The sequence below is a fragment of the Schistocerca nitens genome, chromosome 4 (assembly GCF_023898315.1).
Source record: "Schistocerca nitens isolate TAMUIC-IGC-003100 chromosome 4, iqSchNite1.1, whole genome shotgun sequence".
NCBI classification, from domain to species: Eukaryota; Metazoa; Arthropoda; class Insecta; order Orthoptera; family Acrididae; genus Schistocerca; species Schistocerca nitens.
Genome location: NC_064617.1, coordinates 742,197,139 through 742,224,426, shown reverse-complemented (window position 1 = coordinate 742,224,426; position 27,288 = coordinate 742,197,139). Strand labels below are relative to the sequence as shown.

The window sequence follows — 27,288 nt, the reverse complement described above, 5'->3', positions numbered from 1 at the left end:
ATTGACACCCTGCAAAAGTATTAGTCATATCTTTGTAAGAAGAAGACGATAAACTGTTGAGGCGGTTAATGGCTCACTTGTCGCAACGGTCAAAGTGCCCAACAGAGATGACGTGCTACGCCTTTGTCACTGCCAGCTGACATCATAACTTAATGGTCCACTACCAAGTTTACGACTATCACAGCTCCCTGCGCACGACATATTCCACACACTCGGTAGTGGAGTAGCGTTATCCTCTATTTCGCCTGATATTTCACGGCACGGAAAATAGTGTTCGACCATTCATTCTTGTTCAAATTTTATATCACGTAAACCTGGAGATCTTTCATGTTGACGAGTTTGCACCATGTTTCACACAGGGCTTATCGCCGGCGTGCAACGTTGTACAGTTTGGATATTTTATCACACGCTTTTACTTAGACACTCAATCCGAACATATAAACTTCGGTGCCACCATTTTGTAATTGTTATCATTTAATACACTCCTGGAAATGGAAAAAAGAACACATTGACACCGGTGTGTCAGACCCACCATACTTGCTCCGGACACTGCGAGAGGGCTGTACAAGCAATGATCACACGCACGGCACAGCGGACACACCAGGAACCGCGGTGTTGGCCGTCGAATGGCGCTAGCTGCGCAGCATTTGTGCACCGCCGCCGTCAGTGTCAGACAGTTTGCCGTGGCATACGGAGCTCCATCGCAGTCTTTAACACTGGTAGCATGCCCCGACAGCGTGGACGTGAACCGTATGTGCAGTTGACGGACTTTGAGCGAGGGCGTATAGTGGGCATGCGGGAGGCCGGGTGGACGTACCACCGAATTGCCCAACACGTGGGGCGTGAGGTCTCCACAGTACATCGATGTTGTCGCCAGTGGTCGGTGGAAGGTGCACGTGCCCGTCGACCTGGGACCGGACCGCAGCGACGCACGGATGCACGCCAAGACCGTAGGATCCTACGCAGTGCCGTGGGGGACCGCACCGCCACTTCCCAGCAAATTAGGGACACTGTTGCTCCTGGGGTATCGGCGAGGACAATTCGCAACCGTCTCCATGAAGCTGGGCTACGGTCGCGCACACCGTTAGGCCGTCTTCCGCTCACGCCCCAACATCGTGCAGCCCGCCTCCAGTGGTGTCGCGACAGGCGTGAATGGAGGGACGAATGGAGACGTGTCGTCTTCAGCGATGAGAGTCGCTTCTGCCTTGGTTCCAATGATGGTCGTATGCGTGTTTGGCGCCGTGCAGGTGAGCGCCACAATCAGGACTGCATACGACCGAGGCACACAGGGCCAACAACCGGCATCATGGTGTGGGGAGCGATCTCCTACACTGGCCGTACACCACTGGTGATCGTCGAGGGGACACTGAATAGTGCACGGTACATCCAAACTGTCATCGAACCCATCGTTCTACCATTCCTAGACCGGCAAGGGAACTTGCTGTTCCAGGACAATGCACGTCCGCATGTATCCCGTGCCACCCAACGTGCTCTAGAAGGTGTAAGTCAACTACCCTGGCCAGCAAGATCTCCGGATCTGTCCCCCATTGAGCATGTTTGGGACTGGATGAAGCGTCGTCTCACGCGGTCTGCACGTCCAGCACGAACGCTGGTCCAACTGAGGCGCCAGGTGGAAATGGCATGGCAAGCCGTTCCACAGGACTACATCCAGCATCCCTACGATCGTCTCCATGGGAGAATAGCAGCCTGCATTGCTGCGAAAGGTGGATATACACTGTACTAGTGCCGACATTGTGCATGCTCTGTTGCCTGTGTCTATGTGCCTGTGGTTCTGTCAGTGTGATCATGTGATGTATCTGACCCCAGGAATGTGTCAATAAAGTTTCCCCTTCCTGGGACAATGAATTCACGGTGTTCTTATTTCAATTTCCAGGAGTGTATTACAACCTGCTCCTGATATATTGTTATTTTATGCTATTCTCTGTATACTATGTTACATGTATTTCAAGTAATAGAAATTAAGTAATGTCATTGATATGTTAGTTCAGATTAGGATTTTTTTCTAAATTATACGCTTAGAAAAAGAGAGAAAACGAGAAAAACGACGCATCATGCAGTAATTATCCAAATGGGGCTGAAATCGGTAGATGTGATGTACACGTAAGGACAAAGAAATGATTAAGTTTCGGAAAAACTGGATGATTTATTCAAGAGACAGAGCTTCATAAATTGTGCAAGTCAATAACACTTTGGACCGCGTCTACCCCTTACGCAAGTAGTTATTCGGCTAGGCGTTGATTAATATAGTTAATGAATGTCCTCCTGGGGGATAATATTGTCCCAAGTTGTGTCTAACTGGAGCGTTAGATCGTTACAATCCCGACGTGTTTGGAGGGCGGTACCCATAATGCTCCAGACGTTCTCAATTGGGGAGAGATCCAGCAAAGCCCGCCGCTGTGGCCGAGCGGTTCTAGGCGCTTCAGTCTGGAACCGCGCAACCCCTACGGACGCAGGTTCGAATCCTGCCTCGGGCATGGATGTGTGTAATGTTCTTAGGTTACTTATGTTTACGTAGTTGTAAGCTATAGGGGACCGATGACGTCAGATGTTATGTGCCATAGTGCTCAGGGCCATTTGAACCATTTGAATTTAGATCCAGCGACCTTGCGGGCCACGACATGGTTTGGCCAACATGAAGACCAGTGGGTGAAGCTCTCGCGCTGTGTGGGCGGGCATTATGTTGTTGAAATGTAAGCCCAAGATGGCCTGCCATGAAGGAAACAAGCCGGGGCGTAGAATATCATCGACGTATCGCTGTGCTATAAGGGAGTCGCGGATGCTATGAAATGGCGCTCAGACCATCAATCCAGATTCTCGGAACATATGGCTGGCGACAGTCGAGTTGGTATCACACCAATGTCCGAGGCGTTTCCAGACACCTCTTCGGGCTGGAATCTCATTGAGTGGAATTGTTTTCATTGATGAGGCCCGCCTCTAAATGAGCTCCGATGACTAGCCAAGTCGTGTCTGAAGATGGCCCAGACAGCGGTGGGATACCAGGCTGACTGTCGCCCACCATATGGCTCGACAACCAGGAGTGATGCTCTGGGGTGCCGTTTCTTTTCAATGTAGGACCCCTTTGGTACTCATCCGTGGCACCCTTACAGCACAGCGGTCCGTCGATAATATTATACGCTACGTTTTGTTGTCCCTGATGGCAAGCCAGTTTTCTAACGGCTTGCATATTGGCCAGAGGTGAAACACATTATTGACTCGCATATTTTGTGAAGCTCTTCCTCTTGAATAAATTATCCAGTTGTTCTGATATTGTAATGGTCTGTTTGTCTGTAGATGTGCATCACACATGCCAGATTTCTGTCCCAATTGGATAATTATTTCATGGCGCGTCTTTTTCTTTGTAGGTTCATACCTTTAGCATACGAATTTACCACTTAACATAGAGCCTTCTGGCCCTTCAACCAAACTCGGTGCCTTGACTTCCCAATGTTTGTAGGTGGAGCTGGACGGCAATGATATCCGCAATCTCAACGTGGGCTGGCTGCGCTCACAGATCGGCGTGGTGGGCCAGGAGCCGGTGCTTTTCCAGACCACCATCGCGGAGAACATCCGCTACGGGCGGGACACGTGCACCATGGAGGACATCGAGGAGGCCGCCAAGATGGCCAACGCTCATGACTTCATCTCCAAGTTGCCGCAGGTGAGATTAACAATTCTCATCCTGTACCACAAAATATAAAAACCGACACGTTTGTACTGCAATCTTTTATGATTGATGTAATTCATCATATAACTGTTGGGCGTGGTGGTCTAGTGGTAAAGCGCATGCCTGGAATCCTACAGGTTGGGTGACTGTCTCCCGGTCGGTCCACGAAAATTACGCCGCCCTTAATCTAAAATTTTGCCTCTCACCAATATGGGAACGACACGTGATTCGGATTCGACATTAAACTGTGGATCACCTTTCACAGTTTGATAGCTGGAGTGGGTTAGGGGCTCGAAAGTCGCCATAGTGGCGTCCAGTTGAGAGATTTCCTCTGGGTCAGATCATAAGATCAAAACCATTACATCGAAAAAGTTCAAACAGTGGCTAAACGTTTTGTATTATCGTTAAATAGGGGAGAGAGTGTCTCTGAAATGATACAGGATTTCGGGTGGACGTCATGAAAACATAGGCGTCTTTCGTTGTGGCGGAATGTACTCACGAAATTCCAATTAACAACTTTCTCCTCGATATGCAAAAGTATTTTGTTGATGCCGATCTGCATACGGAGTAACGATCACCAGGATAAAGTAAGGGAAATCAGAGCTCGCACAGTAAGATATAGATGTTCGTTCTTTCCATGCACTATATGAGATTGGAATAATAGGAAATTGTGAAGGTGGTTCGATTAACCCTCTGCCAGGCACTTAAATGTGATTTGCGGAGTATACATGTATATGTAGATGTAGATGTCACTGAGCCACACGAAATTATATACACTCGTATAACAGTAGTACTCTTCCTATGTACTGAATAGTTATCCCCAAATATCTACAACTGCATCTACATGATAACTCCTTAATTCACATTTAAGTGCTTCGGAGACTGATCACAGAGACGGTTTATATAAATTACGTTAAGAACAGCACAGAGCGCATAACACTTCCTTGGGGAGGCCCAGATATGACTTCTGCTTACTTGTTACCTTTCTAGCACAAATCGGTTGTCTAATCGTATTTACATTTGTATTGCTTTTTGGGTATCCATTGGAAGCAACCTCATTGAATCATGTGATAAAAAATTTTTCTCTTTGGTGCGAGAAGGTGTCACAGATTGCACACTAAAAGCCGTATGTACTATTTCTATTTGTCTTGTCATTTGATGATAGAGATATAACTCTCCGACACGCGTAGTGAGAGGTTAAATAAAAGTGACTATTTATAGTCACTTGTGTAATTAATTGACAGATGTCGCCTTCATGTGTAGACCTAAGCTAAAACGTTCGCATTTAAAGTAGTGCAGCTGTCATGTCATTTCAGAAATCATTCTTTAATATTTATTACAGCTCTTTTTCTTACATTTAATTAAGTACAAATATTTTATTTAAGCTTTTGATTTGTTTCTCGACTTTTTAACTCACAGCATGACCGACTGCAGTGTAGAGTAGATAATATGTTAACCACTAACGCAGATATATGCGATTGCTGAGAAAATGATCGCGTTACTGTACAAGTATTTACAAAACGTAATTACAAAACAAAGGCCATATTCGTTGAACCTTTTTTTTCCACAGTTTTCCTTAATCTGTTCTGGTGAAAGTATGAATGATTCCTCCTAAAACGCGACAGTCGATTTTTACTCCGTCCTTCTCCAACACAGCTTTCAGTTTATCTCTAATGAACACAATGTAGGAGAGACCTTAATCCTAGGATTCCTTTATGCATCCTTTTATATCGAATCTATCGTAAAACAGAAACATGCAGTTCCTTCACTTACGAAGTATTCCGAAAACATCATCCCTAGTGGTAGATACTTTACTTCCGGTGGTTCGACTGTGTAGAAACGCAGCTTCCAAAATTGCTGTTCACAAGTTCCTTAATTACACACAGCATAACTCGATTTTTCTAGGGAGAACCTGTAATCCCTCTCAGAATGAATGTGGAATGGATCCCGTTAATAATTCATTCGAGTTGTTTCGTTTCATCTGTAAGTCTACGCAGGGATACTTCCAGTGCGCCATCGAAAGGAGGCAAAAAGTGACGCTGTCTGTTACTCTCTGCTGAGGCGACGACGGTCAGCACAGACCTCTGCAGTCTGCTGATCCCCGCGCTGCGCGTAGGCCGGACTCTGCTGACCGGAGCTGCAGCTCGTGTTACCATGGCGCCTCAGCTACCGATATGGCGCCCACTGTGTTGTCAGCTGAAGTGCTGAACGCTTTTGGCTCTGACTGCGAGTTGATCAACATTGTCATTTCCGAGGGTTTAGCTAATCTACGATAAAACTCTAGTCACAACTCTTCGGACACGACTCTGATCTGCGGACTAAAGTCCACTCTATTCTCGACAATATTGCACGGACAGATGGTAAACGCACAACTCTTTCGGTCGTTAATGTCGTTAAGTTAAGACTTTATTTGTCCTTCATGTATTTTCTCGGTTGTCCTTATGAAGCGGACTAGACTCGTTTGTAGTTCTTTTTTGAACGACACATAGCAACTTCGCCATGGAGACATTTTATTAATATCTTTCGATGTCTGTGATCTTCATTAGTACAAAAACAAATTCAGAGATAGTATTTCGGTCGTCCGTATGGTAGTCTGTTGTATCGCCGGCCTAGCTACGAAATGAGACAATTATTCTTATTTTGTGTCTAGTAAAAAATGTAAATCACAGAATGAAAGAGAAAGCAGAAATTTGTCAAACTTAAAAGGCCAAGGTTGCGACCCTTGCTATTGAATGCAGTAACGTAGGAACGCTGTAGAAGTGGTTGTGGTTGTGTGCACAATAATGCAATGTTCCTGCCATTTATCCCTTTTTTTGAAACTCCGAATGAACCTCGGAACCTCGTATTTCATCCGTAATGCAGGGGACAATGGTTCGAATCTACAATAGCCGATACGCATCCTGGTTTTAGATCTTTATAACATTTTTTCTATTTTATTTATTTTAGGACACAAAGGATTACACCTATCGTGCGTGCCGTGAAAATATGGTGCAATGTTTCTAATAACTTCCCATATTTCATTTCATGCATGTCATTCCTGTGGTTTTCCAGACATATCTTTCATTTCATCATAACTTCCGCACTCCACATAATCGACAATCAACAAGTTCCAACAATGACACGTGTCGCCATACGTGTTCAACTGTTCTGTTATGTCCTTTATTAGATTCTTTTTCCCGTTGACCTTTGGAAGACGATCAATCTTCAGGCGTCCCTTCTGCCAACACATTTCACAAACATCTAATCGTTTTGTTTCTGTCTTTCGCTTTGTCCCATTGTAACATCTCGTATGTTTTCTGCTTTCCATAGTGGGTGGAAATTACGTCCTAGTTTTAATGATATAATAAATTGTAATTAGTTGGTAAGGCTCAGGCAGTGATCAAATACACATCTCAACCTCTCGTTTTATGTTTTGCTTTCCGCATAGGAAGATGGTGAGTACCCATATTAGACAATTAGATTCAGCCATGAGAGAGAAGTGCTCAGACATGAATTATAGTCGCTGTTCTATCCAGCTTACCAGATAATATGATCTGTTTGAAGCTTATTCAGACAGATTAAATTAAATGTAAGAAGATCTGAAGTCGTAAAAGATCAGACGTCAAGTAATGAAACGCTGTTACGTGGGTATTGCCGAAGAACAAAAATGAAAAGGTATATAAAACACTGCTGATATTTTTTTACCAATGGTACTCATTCCCTATAAAGATATGTTCCCATATCCTGTCCACACCGTAGACCAAATTATTGTAATGAGCTTCAATGAAATGGAAATAACAACCAGCCATTTGTAAAGTACAGATTTACTAGACCTTGACCATGGTTTGGACAGTTTTAAAACTGTCTTCTTCAGAAGGTTTTTTACCTATTAAGAAATATTACGACACTCTGTGTAAACATATATGGTATCATTGCAATATACAAAGTTATAGGAAATATTTACGAATAATTTTAGTGAAGCATACTGATGTAGAATCACATGTTATCTATATCCAATGTGGTAATTGTTGACTGCCTATTACATGTGCGTGTCATTCATTTAATAATCATTTGAAATACATAATATAAAATTAGTAGCTCTCTGCCGTAGAGATTTGTTTTGAAGCTTCTTATACATATGACATTTACATATGAAAGGTGGTATTGGACCCTGCACTCCGTAAGTATGCCACGTACAGAGCTAGTGACATGCTCCGACTGGCTGAAGAGTAGAGGCAATAGCTTTAGATAATCTGTGGTAGGTGGCGCTCCTGTGTGTTCTTTATGCGCGCAGCTTCAATGAGCAGCATGTGCGATTTCACATGTTCATTACTACTGTTAATATATTAACTAAAATGTTAAAGTGGGAGAGGGGAGGGGTGTAAAAAATGCGCCATAAAAGTCATATGACTCAGGTAAACATAGCATACTCTTCAGAATATCACAAAAACGCACGAGAAGCACGTACAACCACTTCCTTTAGCATGATGCTTCACAAGCCATGAGCTATTGCCTTCCCTCCCCTTCCCTTGCTCTTTCCCAAATTTGCGTTTATCTTCTAATATATGCAGTTTCTCTGTCACAGTGCGTCCGTTTACAGTATTCCTCCACTTCAGGGGTCAAGCTGATACATCAAATATTGGGCATCTCATACATTGAAAATATTTCCTTGAAGCCTTTTTGGTTTGACACTCATGCTTTTTACAGGTTCGTATTCACGCACAAGTACTTCTCGTGCGTTCTTGTGGTATTGTTAAAGAGTTTACTATGTTTACCTGAACCTGTTGGCTCTTAAGAGCCAATGACTTCAATTGCTCACCTTTTTACCCCCTTCCTCTCTCCCTTTTTTAACTTTTTAGTTTATATGTTAATTCTAGTAATCACACGAACTGCACATAGCAGCTATAACTACATCTACATGGATACTCCGCAAATCACTCTACGCAGCTTCACAATAATTCTCTATTATTCCAATCTCGAACAATGCACCCAAAAAAAAGAAAAATTTAAGAACACACATATCTTTCTGGGCGATCTCTGATTTCCCTTATTTTATTACGATTGTTTCTCCTTACGTAGGTCGGCGTAAAAAAAAAAAATTCTCCCTTTCGGTGGAGAAAGTTCGTGATTGAAATTTCGTGAGAAGATTCCACCGCAATGGAAAACGCCTTTGTTTTAATGTTGTCCATCCCAAATCCTGTATCATGTCAGTGACACTGTCTCCCTTACTTTGCGATGATAGAAAACATGCTGCTCTTCTTTGAACTTTCTCGATGTACTCCGTTAATCCTATCTGGTAAGGAACCCAGATCGCACAGCTGTACTCCAAAGGACGGACAAGCGTAGTGTAAGCAGTCTCTTTAGTAGATCTGTTACATTTTCTAAGTGTTCTGCCAGTAAAACGTAGTCTTTAGTTTGCCTTTGCAGAACATTTTCTATGTGTTCTTTCCAATTTAAATCGTTCGTAATTGCAATTCCTAGGTATTTAAGCGATTTACGACCTTTAGATTTCGCTGATTTATCGTGTACCCGAAGTTTAACGGATTCATTTTAGCACGCAATGTGACGTCACGCTTTTAATTATTCAGGGTCATTTGCCAATTTACGAACTGTTCAGATATCTTTTCTGAATAATTCAGAATTTGTTTTCATCATTTGATGAGTTTACTAGAAAATAAACGACAGCATCATCTGCGAATGACGTAAGACAGCTGCTCAGATTGTCTCCCAAGACATTTATACAGATAAGGAACAGCAAAGGGCCTATAACACTACCTTTGGGAACGCCAGAAATCATTTCTGCTTTACTCAATGTCTTCCCGTCAGTTAGTGCGAACTGTGACCTCTCTGACAGGAAACCGTGAATCCAGTCACATAGCTGAGACGATATTCCATAAGCTTACAATTTCACTACAAGACGCTTGTGTGGTACAGTGTTAAAAGCGGTTTGGAACTCTAGAAATACGGAATCAATTTGAAGTCAGTAGCACTCAACTCTTCGTGTGTGTAAAGAGCTAGTTGTGTTTCACAAGAAGGATATTTTCTAAATCTATGTTGACCGTGTGTCAATAGACCGTTCTCTTCGAGGTAATTCATAATGTTCGAACTCAATATATGTTCCAACATCCTACTGCATATCGAGGTTAATAATATGGACCTGTAATTTAGTTGATTACTCCTACTACCTTCCTTGAATATTGGTGTGACCTATGCAACTTTCAAGTCATTGGGTATGGATCTTTCGTCAAGCGAGCGGTTGTATATGGTTCTTAAGTAAGGAGCTATTGCATCAACATACTCTGAAAGGAACCTAACTGGTGTATAGTATGGACCAGAAGACTTGCTTTTATTAAGTGACTTAAGTTGCTTCACTACTCCGAGGATATCTCCTTCCAAGTTACTCATGTTTGGAGATGTTTTCGATTCGAATTCTGGAATATTTATTTCGTCTTCTTTGGCGGAGGAACTTCGAAAGGCTGTGTTGAGTAGCTCTGCTTTCGTAGCACTCTCGTCGATAGTATTTCCATTGCTATAGCGCAGAGAACGCATTGACTGCGTCTTGCCTCTAGAATAGTTTACATACGACCACAATCTCTTTGGATTTTCTGCCAGGATTCGGGGCAAAGTTTTGTTGTGGTAACTATTATGAGCATCTCGCATTGATGTCCGCGATAAATTTGGAGCTTCTGTTAAAGATCGCCAATCTTGAAGATTTTGCGTTCGTTTCAATTAGGCATGCTTTTTTGGTTGTTACTGCAACAGTGTTTCTGACCCGTTTTGTATACCATGAAGGATCGATAACGTCGTTTCTTAATTTATTTGGTATAAGTGTCTCAGTTGCTGGCGATACCATTTCTTTAAGTTCAAGCCTCATCTGATGTACACTTGGAAGGGGTGGAGAATGTCTCTGAGGAAGGCGTCTAGTAAATTTTTATCTGCTTTTCTGAAAGGTTAATTTTTCGTTTACTATTGGAGGATTTGGTGATTATAATATTCAGTCTCGCTACGACAACCCTGTGATCACTAATTCCTTCATCCGTTTTGATACTCGTTATTAGCTCAATATTACTTGTTGCTAAGAGGTCAAATATGCTTTCACAACCGTTGACTATTCACGTGGCCAACTTCTCGAAATAATTTTCAGAGACTGCACCGAGCACAATTTCAGATGATGTTTTAAGCGTTCCTACGGATTTACACATGTATTTTCACTAACATATCGAGGGTAAATTAAATTCACCACCAACTATAATGGTATGACTCAGCTGCGTGTTTGAAATTAAACTCAAGTATTCTTTGAACCAATAAACAATTGTATCATTTGAAATTTAAGGTCGGTAAAACGATCCGATTATTATTTTATTCCAGTGGCCAAGAATAATCTCTGCCCTTAGTAACCCACACGAACTATCTACTTCAATTTCGCTACAAGATAAACTACTTCTAACAGCAACAAACACGCCCACTGTGTTTAACCCATCCTTTCGGAACACAGTTAGGTTCTTCGCAAGAATTTCGACTGAACCTATCTCCGGCTTTACCCACTTTTCAGTGCCTACCAGCGGTTTGAGCATCAGTGCTTTCTATTATCGCTTGAGTCTCTGGTACTTTCCCAACACAGCTACGACAATTTACAACTGTTACACCAATGGTTACTGTCCGTACGTTCTTCTTACGTTCGACCTGCACTCTTTGAGACTGAAGACCTTTTTCGTATTTCCCCGAGACCCTCTAACCTAAAAAACTGCCCAGTCGGCGCCACACAGCCCTTGATACCTGTGTAACCGTCGCTTACGTGGTCTTCTGACCAACTCAGCAGAACCCGAAACCTAACCACCCTATGGCCCAAGTCGAGGACTGCAGCCTACACGGTCGCAGAACAGCCTGAGCCTCTGATTCAGACCCTCCACTCGTCTCTGTACCAAAGGTCAGCAACCGGTCCTGTCGACTATGCTGCGAATGGTGAGGTCTGCTTTCATCTCACAAGCAAGACTGGCTGGCTTTTCCACTTCTGTTAGCCGCTCGAAACCAGAGAGAATTTCTACACACATCGTTGGTATCGACGTTTGCCACCACCTACAGCTGGCGGCAAGATCCTTTCCACGGAGTCCACATTGGCTTTCTTCCCTTCCTTCGCGGCCATGTCCCTAAGCGGCCTCATTACGCTCCTAACATTGCAGCTCCCAATTACCAATAAACCCACCCTCTGTGATTGCCCGGAACTTGCAGGCTGAGGGGTTCACGGTACGCTACACGTATACAGGACGCGCAGGAGAGTCGCCTACCACAGACAACCTAAGGCTGTTTCCTCTACTCTTCACCCAGACGGTGCATGTCAGTAGCTCTGTATGTGACGTACTTAACGCTTTGCAGGTTCCAATGCCAACTTTTATATGCAAAAATCATATATATACAAATCATTGAAGTGGCACACTACACGTTTTTGGATCCATCGTCAGATGTGTGGTATTTTAAGACGTTTTAAGACAAAGCTCTACAGAAGAAAGCTAATACTGTTGAATCATGTATTTTAAATGGTAATTAAGTGAATGACACACACATACACTAGACAGTCAAAGACGTCCTTATGGGATGTGCACAATATGTGATTCTCCATGAGTATGTTGCACTAAAATTATTCGTAAATTCTTCCTGTAAATTTGTTTATTGTAATTTTTTGATTGTACGTTAGGCTTTAAAGGCCTGTTAAACACGACCCGAAAATCTTAAACCTGTGAAACATAGCACACATGATAGAAAGTTTCACCAGACAACACGTACACAGTGGAGATTTCAGATTGGGCACGACTACGTGTTTCTCTGTGACATACCTTCATTAGTGTGTCAGTTTCATACTTTAATTTTATTGTTTTACTAGCTGAGTACCCTGCACTGCCAGGATATGTATTTATTTCAACCTTCTGTTAGTCCATCACCTCCTTCCCCCTCTGTCCATCATCTCTTCACCCCCCCCCTCACTCCCCTCTCAGTTCATCTCTTACTGTTCTTCTCCCTTTCGATCTCCTCACCCCCGCACTCTGTCCCTCCCCTACTCCTCACCTTCTCTGGCCATCTTCTCCTCCCCTCACACTCTGTCCATCTTATCCTCTTCCCTTTCTCTATCCGTTTCCTCCCACCCTTCTATCTGTCCGCCTCCTCATCCCCCTGTCTGTGTCCTTCTCCTTCTTCCCCCATCTCTGAGCATCTCCTGCTCCGCCACCTTTTCTCTCCAGCACCAAATTATCACTCTCACCCCAACAGCAGACTGTGCATGGGGGCTTAATTATATGAAATGCAAATATTTTTAGTTTTTCGGTTTAGTAGCTGTCTGTCCGATTACGAAGTCTCGTAACGGTTGGCCCTGACTGTTATTATTACGCAATCTGACTGCTTAGAACAACAACAAAGAATGAAATGGAAATTTTCATTAACACAATTAATTAATTAATTAAGTCCCCAGCAACTATAAAACCTACGAAACCAAAGCACAAGTATAACTGTTCTGTGTGTGGAAGTATGACTCAACGTACGCATCTGGCACGGTTCTTCTTCAATAACACAAGAAATTTTAAATATCATTCATACTGAATTAATTAAAGAAAATAAAAATACCATAATTACTCAAGAAAACCAGAATTACACTCTAATACAATAACACAAGCCAGATGCTTTGTTGACTGAACCTGTAATGACGCATTATTTAACATGGAAATAATGAAAAATAAATCAAGTTTCGTTACCTTCATATATTGACCAAAATCACTCTAATCATTACAATATATCTCCACACCGACTCGCTATTACCACATCTCAACAAGAACCTTTCATCTCAGAAAGCACACCCTACTAGCACATCTCAACACGAACTGACTACTACGAGTCCTCGACAAGCACTGCCACTACGACATCTCAATAATCACTCCCGTGGAGGCGGCGGAACAATGCTCTCTAGCGATCTCTGTCGCTGTGGCTCAGTGTAGCCACCTTTCATATGCCCTTCCTCCACGGCTAGAATTTGATGGTATTTTTGCCAGCATTGGTGGTGAAAATACCACCAAATTCGTCAAAAAATACAGACAAAAATAAAAGATAATATTAATACGTAAATATCATATAACTAGATAAAATTTTGGCTTTGCACTGACCTTTCAATAACCTAATATATAAAATACAGTAAGCAATACAATTTCTTTCATACATGTGACTTTACATAAGTTTACACAAGTATTATGTGGTTAAACAGTTCAATCAATAGCGTCAGCAATGACGAATATGTGCAGGTAAGAGTCTCATAGCTTTTCACAAACAGTAATACACAAAAAATCAGTTTATACAAATATTCACATAAACGCTTTCCATAGCCCAAGAATAAGCAGTTGACAGTTCCAGCAGTAGCACCCAGCAATGGTCAACAGGTGCAAATACCAATAAGTAACATTTTTTCAATAGAAGCAGTCCATCAGTGGCACCCGCAATGTTGATCAGGTGCACACAGCAACAGGTGACTTCATTTCAGTAGAAGCAATCCATCAGTGGCACCCAGCAATGTTGAGTAGGTGCAGACACCAACAAGTAACACCATTTCAGTAGAAGCAGTCCATTAGTGGCACCAGCAATGTTGATCAGGTGCACACAGCAACAGGTGACTTCATTTCAGTAGAAGCAATCCATCAGTGGCACCCAGCAATGTTGAGCAGGTGCAGACATCAACAGGTGACATCTTTTCAGTAGAAGCAGTCCATCAGTGGCACCCAGCAATGTTGAGTAGGTGCAGACACCAACAAGTAACACCATTTCAGTAGAAGCAGTCCATTAGTGGCACCAGCAATGTTGATCAGGTGCACACAGCAACAGGTGACTTCATTTCAGTAGAAGCAATCCATCAGTGGCACCCAGCAATGTTGAGTAGGTACACACAGCAACAAGTCACATTTCTCAGCAGAAGCAGTTCCATAAAATCTAGTATCACTGATCACACTGTTCATCAGCAGAAATTAAACATGTCCTTGTGGCACCAATCATGTAGAAAAAGTGCAAGTAACAGTCCATACTATTCACCATAACTACTGAGACAGTTCAGTCATGAACAATAGTTTGAATGCACATACAATTTCTTTAACAAATTATTATCAATGCTCTTACACTAAACATACAAATCATAATAAACACACAAATGATATCAGGTAATTGTCACATTAACTATTACAGTACACAATAACAGTTAACCTATAATATTTATGGGTGTCAGTGCAAGCCACAACAAACAAGTGAAATAATATTTAGGAGATAGGTTGGGATCACTTCTCTGGGATTATAAAAGGAAAACACACAAAACACACTCACTCATCTTTCATCCACATTAGTGCTACTGTGTAATTGAATAGTGTTAACTGTGTAAATGCAATTCTGTCAAAATTTTATGTTCATCATGTGTATCAAGTAGTAGTGGCAGCAATGTATAACAGTCAATAATAGTTAAGTCAACGTCATAGTCATCATGTCAAGACCAATGTTTGCCAAGCCAGATCAAAATGTACGGTTGCTGAACAACTGTCAGTGAGCCAAGATATGCACATGCTTCCTCTCTCAAAAAAAAGTATATACTGCTTAGTGATTTAACAAGTGTGTGTATAGACAATCTTCCTTCCACTTTAGTGTTCTAGTCTGCCATCTTCATCCTCCTTGTTCCATATAAACCAACAAAACAATATGCTCCTCATTTACTTTACCTCTTATCCACCAAAACTCCAATAATCATCAACTTCACCTAATCTCAATACCTCAATAATACGTCGATACATATAAACCTCAGCACCAATATCATTTCACTTCCATAACAACTCTTTCCTCTAGTCAGTCTCCTCGAACAAGTACAGACAAAATCCTAGTGCAACTTCAATTCATCATCCCATACAATCCGAAGACACAGTGTCCACACACAACCTCTGTGTAATCCATCTGACCCAAATTTTCTACTCATTATAAATTATAAGATACATTTTGGTTCCTTGTCCATCATTAAATAAAAGAAATGCATACATGACCTCTAACAGACTTTAGTTCGAATAACTCTCAGTAATTAAGTACGATTACGGAGTGTGAATGATCATAATATTTCACAGTGTGTACACCACTTCAAGAATCATAGCAGAAGCAAACATGTGGAGTATTTTTTGTGTCAAGTGTCACTTCCTATTTCAATTGCTCACGAAAAATGCAGTGTAATACTGTCAATGGTCTAAACCTAGTTTTGGTATGTCATGTCGTTAGCTTCCTTCCTGTTAGCATAAATTTATACAGCTTCCATAAAACCTCAGCTCATGTGACTTCTATGACTTTCTTGTACTAATGTCGTTCGTCGAATTATAGCAGTTCATTTTCTTATCTTAAAAATATAAGGCACTGAGCGTAAGCAAAACATGCAATAGCGAGTAACTATACCAGTAGAGAACAGAATGTCAACAAGTGGATGCAGCACAATTCCTACAATGAGGCTCTGCCAAGCGAACAATCTATAATTAATACCATAGTGTAACCTAAACTCTATATTTGTAAGCCGGCCGAAGTGGCCGTGCGGTTAAAGGCGCTGCAGTCTGGAACCGCAAGACCGCTACGGTCGCAGGTTCGAATCCTGCCTCGGGCATGGATGTTTGTGATGTCCTTAGGTTAGTTAGGTTTAACTAGTTCTAAGTTCTAGGGGACTAATGACCTCAGCAGTTGAGTCCCATAGTGCTCAGAGCCATTTGAACCATTTTTTTTTTCTATATTTGTACACAGTATATCAGCATTTCTATATACTAAATTGAAGAGTAGTTATGACAACAAACAGAAATGTGTAAATATGCAATCCATACGCACAGCAGCAAACATGCCTTACACAATAAACAGGTCATTAGAATCACATCGACATAAGCAAATAAATGTTCATATGTAATCTTAATAAGTAAACATGAAGGCGCAAGCAGATAAATCACAAAGTATAACTTACATATCTAACCACATCAGCACAATTAATCAGGTGACAATTATAATTTAAATTAATAAGCACAGCAGGCACATAATAAAAAAATATGACATCAGTGAAAAAGCATAGCAGCCAAGCGATGCATAATATATACAAATAACAACCCTGTTCATTAGTCAATCATTGTCAAAATCAGTTAACATGCGTAAGCACGTCGCTTCACTAGTAAATTCATAGAACATGAAATTAGCACAAAGTATGAATCACGTAATCGCAAGCAGCAAATTACGTTTAAAGTACGTACCTAAGTGGAATTCTGTTACCTGAAAAATAAACTCAATTAATAGTTACCCTTTTTAGTTTATTAGTTTCATCTTCGAAATGACCTTCTTCCTGAAAATTTTCTCCAAAGCAAGTCGTCTTAACGTCGGACACGCACAGAATTTACCTGAAGGTCTTAAATACTTTATACAACCGTATCCTGAAAAATACTGAACGTTAATAACATAATTTATGAAGTCCTTATAGCTTTATACAGAATTTATTCGGAGAAATTAAACTGTGTATTTATTTACGTCTGTCAGTGCATTCGCACTGAGCGCTCGATCAGCTGTAGGCGCGTGACGTAGGAAGTGATTGTTTGCGGTCAACGACTGCCTTGTGCGGCGCGCAGACTGACTGTTGCTTTGAGTATGTGCCGCCGCCAAAACACAGCGCGGTATCCTTTTACTCTCTCCATGTTTACGTAAACTGTTGGTTTCTCACAAGTATGTCATTCCACAAAAATTTTTACGTTAGATATGTGATGTATTCCCTTAGAGCGCCGAGTTTTAAGAGTTTCTACTTCAACAGTGTTATCATGAATAATTTTGCGAACTCTATATGGACCGTTATAAAGCAGAAAAAATTTGCGACATAAGCCTTTTCCTTTATGAGACAAACGATGAGATTTAATTAACACCTTCTGACCAACTGACAAGATTTTTAAACGACCAGGACGTTTAGCTGATTTCTCTCTTCTAGCAGCCGCAGATGCAATATTTTGTAGAGCCAGGTTGACAACTTCAGAATGCCGCAGTTTCCGTGAAGGCGGAAAAGAAACGATTTCAGAAATGCGATTTATCGGTGCTTTATTTTTTAATATCAGTATAGGCGGTAAAGAAGTTGAATCATTAGGAAGTTCATTCAGAATGTTTTGAAAAAGATGAAGATACTGATCCCACGTTCTGTGATTCTGATGACAATAAAGACGACACAATTTATTGATTTCCTTCATCCATCTCTCTGAAGGATTAGATTGAGGGTGAAAAAGTGAAATGAAAATTGGTTTAATTTTACGACGCCGTAGAGTACGAAGCCAAATTTTAGAGCGAAACTGTGATCCATTATCTGATATAACCTTATCAACATGACCAACTTCCTTAAGAAAATGTTTGATGAAAGCATTAGATACTGAACGAGCTGTTGCTTTGCGTAAAGGTGTAAAACACACATATTTTGATGTTAGTTCCACTGCTACGAAAATGTACGCAAAACCATTAGTAGAACGAACCACTGGACCGAACAAATCGACTGCAGCCGTCTCCTTTAATTTCGCTGGAATGATAGGAAACAACGGTGCTCTGTGAGAAACTGTTGGCGGCTTAGCCTTTTGACATAATTTGCATTTGGCAAGAACAGATCGAATACGTTTTTCCATATTACTGAAGTAGCAATTTTCTCGTAATTTATGAAAGCATTTTCTGGGACCAAAGTGCGCATAACTGAAATGTGTGTACCAAATCAATTTATTGACCCACTCATCAGGAATACAAACTAACCAAACAGAGTTGTCGACCGATTTCCGTTTGAAAAGAATATCATTGCGAACTAAATAATACTGTCTGATCGCTACGCTTTCCTTTCTCCTCCACTTCTCCTTAATGTCCTTCCAGATTGGATCCTTATTTTGCTCCTTAGCGATGTCCTGGAGCGAAGACGAAATAAAGTTCTCAAACGCAACACCTTGAATGTACATCAAACAATAATGGTTTTCTTTGCCGTCCTCTTCGGCACTTTGTTTCAAACCCATAGGTGCACGTGATAAAGCATCAGCAACAATATTTGAAGATCCCTGTATGTAAACAATACTAAAATCAAATTCCTGTAGGTACAACGCCCATCGTGACAATCTGCCATGAGTTAATTTTGTCGACATAAGAAATTCCAGAGCTCGATGATCGGTGTAAACCTTAGTATGTCTGCCAAACAAAAATGTGCGAAATTTTGTGAAGGCCCATACAACAGCCAAAGCTTCAAGTTCCGTAATCGAATAATTCTTCTCTGATTTAGAGAGAACACGGCTTCCAAAGGCAACAGTTTTCTGTACTACAACGCCGTTTTCTTCTATCTCTTGAAATAAATGTGCACCTAGGCCTTTGTATGATGAGTCCGTCGCCAAACAAAAATCTTTAGATAAATCCGGATGTGAAAGAAGTGGGGCAGCAACTAAAGCATCACGAAGTTGTTCAAATTCTGACTGAGCTTCCTCATCCCAACACCAATTAGAATTTTTTCCAGATAATTCACATAAACGAGGTGTGGCCAAATTGTCCAATCTAACAAAGCGTCTAAGAAAATTACAGACACCAAGGAAACTACGTACATCACGTTTTGTGGTAGGAACAGCATAATTACGAATTGCGTCTTGCTTCTCTGGATCAGGGAGAATACCTTCTGTAGAAATAATGTGACCGAGAAATTTCACCTGAGAACGACCAAATTCAGATTTTTCCAAGTTCACTGTCATGCCAACTCGTGCAAAAATACGTAACAATGAATCCAACATTTTGTTGTGCTCACTCCAAGAACGTTTAGCAATAGGAATGTCGTCAACATATGAAGTAATATTGTCCCGAATATAAACAGGTAAAATTTCGTTTAAGCTACGAATGAATGCTGCTGAAGATACAGTAAGTCCAAATAGTAATTTCCGAAGTCACGTTTGGGTAAAACAGTCAAATCTGGTTATTCTTTACCTACTGTCTAGGTAGATGGATAGTAGAAGAATTGTTTTTATAGCTGCAAAGACCCCCCCCCCCCATGAACCATGGACCTTGCCGTTGGTGGGGAGGCTTGCGTGCCTCACCGATACAGATAGCCGTACCGTAGGTACAACCACAACGGAGGGGTATCTGTTGAGAGGCCAGACAAACGTGTGGTTCCTGAAGAGGGGCAGCAGCCTTTTCAGTAGTTGCAAGGGCAACAGTCAGGATGATTGACTGATCTGGCCTTGTAACAATAACCAAAACGGCCTTGCTGTGCTGGTACTGCGAACGGCTGAAAGCAAGGGGAAACTACGGCCGTAATTTTTCCCGAGGGCATGCAGCTTTACTGTATGATTAAATGATGATGGCGTCCTCTTGGGTAAAATATTCCGGAGGTAAAATAGTCCCCCATTCGGATCTCCGGGCGGGGACTACTCAAGAGGATGTCGTTATCAGGAGAAAGAAAACTGGCGTTCTACGGATCGGAGCGTGGAATGTCAGGTCCCTTAATCGGGCAGGTAGGTTAGAAAATTTGAAAAGGGAAATGGATAGGTTAAAGTTAGATATAGTGGGAATTAGTGAAGTTCGGTGGCAGGAGGAACAAGACTTCTGGTCAGGTGACTACAGGGTTATAAACACAAAGTCAAATAGGGGTAATGCAGGAGTAGGTTTAATAATGAATAGGAAAATAGGAACGCGGGTAAGCTACTACAAACAGCTTAGTGAACGCATTATTGTGGCCAAGATAGATACGAAGCCCACACCTACTACAGTAGTACAAGTTTATATGCCAACTAGCTCTGCAGATGACGAAGAAATTGAAGAAATGTATGATGAAGTAAAACAAATTATTCAGATAGTGAAGGGAGACGAAAATTTAATAGTTATGGGTGACTGGAATTCGAGTGTAGGAAAAGGGAGAGAAGGAAACGTAGTAGGTGAATATGGATTGGGGCTAAGAAATGAAAGAGGAAGCCGCCTGGTAGAATTTTGCACAGAGCACAATTTAATCATAGCTAACACTTGGTTTAAGAATCATGATAGAAGGTTGTATACCTGGAAGAACCCTGGAGATACTAAAAGGTATCAGATTGATTATATAATGGTAAGACAGAGATTTAGGAACCAGGTTTTAAATTGTAAGACATTTCCAGGGGCAGATGTGGACTCTGACCACAATCTATTAGTTATGACCTGTAGATTAAAACTGAAGAAACTGCAAAAAGGTGGGAATTTAAGGAGATGGGACCTGGATAAACTGAAAGAACCAGAGGTTGTACAGAGTTTCAGGGAGAGCATAAGGGAACAATTGACAGGAATGGGGGAAAGAAATACAGTAGAAGAAGAATGGGTAGCTTTGAGGGATGAAGTAGTGAAGGCAGCAGAGGATCAAGTAGGTAAAAAGACGAGGGCTAGTAGAAATCCTTGGGTAACAGAAGAAATATTGAATTTAATTGATGAAAGGAGAAAATATAAAAATGCAGTTAATGAAGCAGGTAAAAAGGAATACAAACGTCTCAAAAATGAGATCGACAGGAAGTGCAAAATGGCTAAGCAGGGATGGCTAGAGGACAAATGTAAGGATGTAGAGGCTTATCTTACTAGGGGTAAGATAGATACTGCCTACAGGAAAATTAAAGAGACCTTTGGAGATAAGAGAACCACTTGTATGAACATCAAGAGCTCAGATGGAAACCCAGTTCTAAGCAAAGAAGAGAAAGCAGAAAGGTGGAAGGAGTATATAGAGGGTCTATACAAGGGCGATGTACTTGAGGACAATATTATGGAAATGGAAGAGGATGTAGATGAAGATGAAATGGGAGATACGATACTGCGTGAAGAGTTTGACAGAGCACTGAAAGACCTGAGTCGAAACAAGGCCCCCGGAGTAGACAACATTCCATCGGAACTACTGACGGCCTTGGGAGAGCCAGTCCTGACAAAACTCTACCATCTGGTGAGCAAGATGTATGAAACAGGCGAAATACCCTCAGACTTCAAGAAGAATATAATAATTCCAATCCCAAAGAAAGCAGGTGTTGACAGATGTGAGAATTACCGAACAATCAGTTTAATAAGCCACAGCTGCAAAATACTAACACGAATTCTTTACAGACGAATGGAAAAACTAGTAGAAGCCGACCTCGGGGAAGATCAGTTTGGATTCCGTAGAAATACTGGGACACGTGAGGCAATACTGACCTTACGACTTATCTTAGAAGAAAGATTAAGGAAAGGCAAACCTACGTTTCTAGCATTTGTAGACTTAGAGAAAGCTTTTGACAATGTTGACTGGAATACTCTCTTTAAAATTCTGAAGGTGGCAGGGGTAAAATACAGGGAGCGAAAGGCTATTTACAATTTGTACAGAAACCAGATGGCAGTTATAAGAGTCGAGGGACATGAAAGGGAAGCAGTGGTTGGGAAGGGAGTAAGACAGGGTTGTAGCCTCTCCCCGATGTTATTCAATCTGTATATTGAGCAAGCAGTAAAGGAAACAAAAGAAAAATTCGGAGTAGGTATTAAAATCCATGGAGAAGAAATAAAAACTTTGAGGTTCGCCGATGACATTGTAATTCTGTCAGAGACAGCAAAGGACTTGGAAGAGCAGTTGAATGGAATGGATGGTGTCTTGAAGGGAGGATATAAGATGAACATCAACAAAAGCAAAACGAGGATAATGGAATGTAGTCGAATTAAGTCGGGTGATGTTGAGGGTATTAGATTAGGAAATGAGACACTTAAAGTAGTAAAGGAGTTTTGCTATTTGGGGAGCAAAATAACTGATGATGGTCGAAGTAGAGAGGATATAAAATGTAGACTGGCAATGGCAAGGAAAGCGTTTCTGAAGAAGAGAAATTTGTTAACATCGAGTATAGATTTAAGTGTCAGGAAGTCTTTTCTGAAAGTATTTGTATGGAGTGTAGCCATGTATGGAAGTGAAACATGGACGATAAATAGTTTGGACAAGAAGAGAATAGAAGCTTTCGAAATGTGGTGCTACAGAAGAATGCTGAAGATTAGATGGGTAGATCACATAACTAATGAGGAGGTACTGAACAGGATTGGGGAGAAGAGGAGTTTGTGGCACAACTTGACCAGAAGAAGGGATCGGTTGGTAGGACATGTTCTGAGGCATCAAGGGATCACCAATTTAGTATTGGAGGGCAGCGTGGAGGGTAAAAATCGTAGGGGGAGACCAAGAGATGCATACACTAAGCAGATTCAGAAGGATGTAGGTTGCAGTAGGTACTGGGAGATGAAGAAGCTTGCACAGGATAGAGTAGCATGGAGAGCTGCATCAAACCAGTCTCAGGACTGAAGACCACAACAACAACAACAGCTGCAAAGAATAGTGAAAGAGTAGGCAGCGGTGCAGAAAACTAAAAGGGAAAAAGCACCACTACAGCTCGGGGCCCTGTGAGCGCTACGGCACATATTCACTTAGTGTAGTGAATCCCCTGAGGACTTTAATAGCTGCACATAAATTTCAGTTTGTGATTTAGAGGCAAATTTGGTGGAAGTGCGTACGTAAATTGATCTAACCATGCACATGGATGTATGTCATTCTTAGAATTGCGGAAGATCTTAAATTTCCGAACAGTCAAAAAGTGTTTATAGTCAAAATTTTCTCCTCGTGGCGACAAAGGCCCACCGCGCCTGTCCCAGTCCGAATGTCGATTATTGTCAAGTTCGCGCGCCTGGCGCTCTCTTGTTGCATCACGTAAATGAAACAAATTATTTTCTTCAAAGCCCTCTGCTATCTGTGATTCTAAATTTCTTCTGCTGTCTTTTCCTACGATTTCGCCTTCAATTTGTTTGACTTGCTTTCGTAATGCCTCAACTTCCCTTTTAACGCGTTCATTAAATTTTCCCTGATTTTCAACATGCTTATTTATGTTCTGGTACTCTTCGGTTTCTGCAAATGGTAATGGAGCTGTATCATCTGAATCTCTATCCCCATTTAAACTAAGACTTGTCAATTTATCTGAAATCTCCTCAACTCTTTCCGATAAGTCACCTATTTTTTCTTTCTGTTTATTTACGTCTTCCGTAAGTGTCGCGACTCGGGTTTCAGTGTTGACACATTTGGTAGTTAACTGTTCATATTGTTGTGTTAGATTATTTATTCTGTCATTTGGTACGGATTCCTCGATTCTCTCAAATATTTCATCCTTATCGTGTGCACGTTGTAAATTTAATTCTGAAAATTTTTGTACTATCACGCGATCTCTTTCTTCCTGTTCTCTATCCTGTTCCCTTTGTCTAATCTCTACTGCAATTAATCTATTATTGTGAGCATTCAAAATCGGTTGTACTTCTTCTCTGATTTCTTTCTTTAATTCATCTTTCATGTTTTTGAAACAAGTCCCTATTCGTGAATCTAACCGTGTTTCCATTGTTCCCATCTCAGTTCTAATTGTTCCTATCTCAGTTTTAATTGTTCCTATTTGTGATCCCTGTGAGTCTAACCGTGTTCCCATTGTTCCCATCTCAGTTTTAAATTCAGATCGAAAATTTAATATTACACTCATCAACTGCTCCATATTAACTTGTTCGAAATTCCTTTCGCTCCTAACATTTCCCGCGAAACCAGTTTCCTTCATCATAGCTGTAAAGCTATCTGAATTCGATACTATTCCAGAATCTTCTGTCGTTAATCTCGGATTCTGTGAATTTTCTGATTCAGAAAAATTTTGAAATGGTTCCGGACTATTTTCCCGACTTATTACATTGTTTTCCACTTCATTATTCAACATACTGTTCTCTTGTGTTGGCGAGTTCGCCATGTCAACAATTTCGTCATTCTGACTATCCATCATTTTTGCCTTTTTCATTGATCGCGTGATCATTTACAAAATATACAAAACTCGTCACTATAAAAAAATTACACACAATGACACTATATCTCCAACAATATCATTCACACGAAATGCTTCCCTCAATCACGATCATCGAACAATTGAAATAATTGCACTAAATTGTCAAACCCATAGACAAGACAACAAAAATTAAATTTTAAAGAATACCATTAGAAAAATGCCAATTACCAAATCTACACATGCAATATAGACTACAATTACTAAATTACAAATTACTACAACAATCCTACTGTCTACTATTTCTACAATCAGAAGAATTCCAAGGGACGATCCGAAGCAGTGGTCGCCACGTGCATGGGGGCTTAATTATATGAAATGCAAATATTTTTAGTTTTTCGGTTTAGTAGCTGTCTGTCCGATTACGAAGTCTCGTAACGGTTGGCCCTGACTGTTATTATTACGCTTAGAACAACAACAAAGAATGAAATGGAAATTTTCATTAACACAATTAATTAATTAATTAAGTCCCCAGCAACTATAAAACGTGCGAAACCAAAGCACAAGTGTAACTGTTCTGTGTGTGGAAGTGTGATTCAACGTACGCATCTGGCACGGTTCTTTTTCAATAACACAAGAAATTTTAAATATCATTCATACTGAATTAATTAAAGAAAATAAAAATACCATAATTACTCAAGAAAACCAGAATTACACTCTAATACAATAACACAAGCCAGATGCTTTGTTGACTGAACCTGTAATGACGCATTATTTAACATGGAAATAATGAAAAATAAATCAAGTTTCGTTACCTTCATATATTGACCAAAATCACTCTAATCATTACAATATATCTCCACACCGACTCGCTATTACCACATCTCAACAAGAACCTTTCAGTATCACATCTCAGAAAGCACACCCTACTAGCACATCTCAACACGAACTGACTACTACGAGTCCTCGACAAGCACTGCCACTACGACATCTCAATAATCACTCCCGTGGAGGCGGCGGAACAATGCTCTCTAGCGATCTCTGTCGCTGTGGCTCAGTGTAGCCACCTTTCAACTGGTTGTTCTTACCCACAGTGATTTCTTTCCAGGTAGTAAGTAGTATGTGCACCAGGTCCCGTTGAAATCAATACAGGGCTTTGGGAGCAACATTTTCTCCATGGTTTTGGTGTAGCGCTTTTATTTCGTATATATTTCACATATATCACACAAATTACACCTGTATCAGTAACGAATTTCGACCTGTAGTTTCATTTTCTCACAGCTCAGTCTTTAAGACGCAATATCTCCTGAACAATGTGTCGTACAGTTTTTGCAGGTGTATTCAGTGATATATATGAATACTGTCAGCAAAATGTGTTGTGAACACCGCTAGTAGTAAAAAATTAAAACGTCATGCGTGATGCGGATGTTTTACTGCATGAATAACAAAAATGTAGAAAGTAATAAACAGTTTGTTTCGTAAAGGTTTGAAATTACATATAATGTTTGTTGTAAGCCACTAAGTGCTCTAATTCTCAAGTAATGGATGAATGAAATCTGGGTGTTCGCTTGTCGTCGGCTACACTTCTGTACCAGTTCCATCCTTATCCCAATGTTAGGTAGGTGGTTCTTCCTCCAACAACTGTTCTTTCCGGACAGTAAGGGGTATGTGTACCAGGTTGAAATCGGTCCAGTGGTTTGGGGGGAGAAGCAGGACATACATGCATATGTAGGATGCATCCATTTTGATAATACCCATGGATATGGTAAGTAGTTCACAGGAATATTCCGTGGATGTCATAGACGGTGAACGGAGAAGTGGTCACCTACGATAGCTCCAGAACGCAATAGGGGCATGCTGTCTATTACTGCTCAGGGCCAAGACACGGGTGTCATGTTAGGGAGGATCAGGATCTGGGTCCTTACCTCAGAGCGGCAACTGTCGATTTTCTTCCCCATTCTTGTCCAATGCAGTTACTAGTCCAACGGAACCGAGCGGGCTGGTGCAGTGTAATGGAATTCGGAAGAATGACGGTTCAAATGTGCGACCAACCATCCAGATTTAGATTTTGCGCGATATTTCCTAACTCACTCCAGGAAACTTCCGGGATGGTTCCTTTGAAAGGGCACGGCTGATTTCCTTCCCCAACCTTGAAACAATCCGACTTGAGTTCCGTCAAGGCTGTCGATGGGATGTTAAACTCTAATATTTCCCCTTTCTTCGCTGTAAGCAGGGCTACGACACGCTGGTGGGTGAGCGGGGGGCCCAGCTGTCGGGCGGCCAGAAGCAGCGCATCGCCATCGCCAGGGCGCTGGTGCGCCGCCCCAAGATCCTGCTGCTGGACGAAGCCACCTCTGCTCTGGACACCGGCAGCGAGGCCAAGGTGCAGGCCGCGCTAGACAAGGTCAGTCCAAGGTCACGATACAGATGTACCTCTTTTTACTGCCATTGTTTACGTAATTCTAGTTTCAGTCATTTACTGAACGTTCCAATTGTTGGTTCTTTACGAAACCACTCCTGGCTCTATACCATATTGAAGGGCCTGTGTTGTTCAGAAATACGACGCACAGTTCCTTCTGACACGAATATATGTCCGAAGTAACAAGCACTGCGTCGACTGCGGCGTTTATGGAATGCATGAAATATATTCGCAGTTGTGAATAGGGGCAACTATCAGCTGTATAATCGAATGAAGACAATGAGAATTTGTGCCGGACCGGGACTCGAACCTGGATTTCCCGCGTGTCGTTGACAATTGGTGATGTATCTCACACTGAGGTTTTATAATTTAAACCCTATGTTAGATATATCCCG

At 41.4% G+C, this 27,288-nt stretch overlaps 1 protein-coding gene across 1 annotated transcript in view; it reads left to right on the top strand.

Annotated features, from left to right (window-relative positions):
- Nucleotides 1-27,288, top strand: part of LOC126252983 (ATP-dependent translocase ABCB1-like) — a 231,734-nt gene that overhangs the window by 135,487 nt on the left and 68,959 nt on the right. The window contains exons 11-12 of the mRNA XM_049954011.1: nt 3,476-3,679; nt 26,708-26,878. Coding sequence (XP_049809968.1) covers nt 3,476-3,679; nt 26,708-26,878 — 375 coding nt within the window. The remainder of the gene's footprint in view (nt 1-3,475; nt 3,680-26,707; nt 26,879-27,288) is intronic.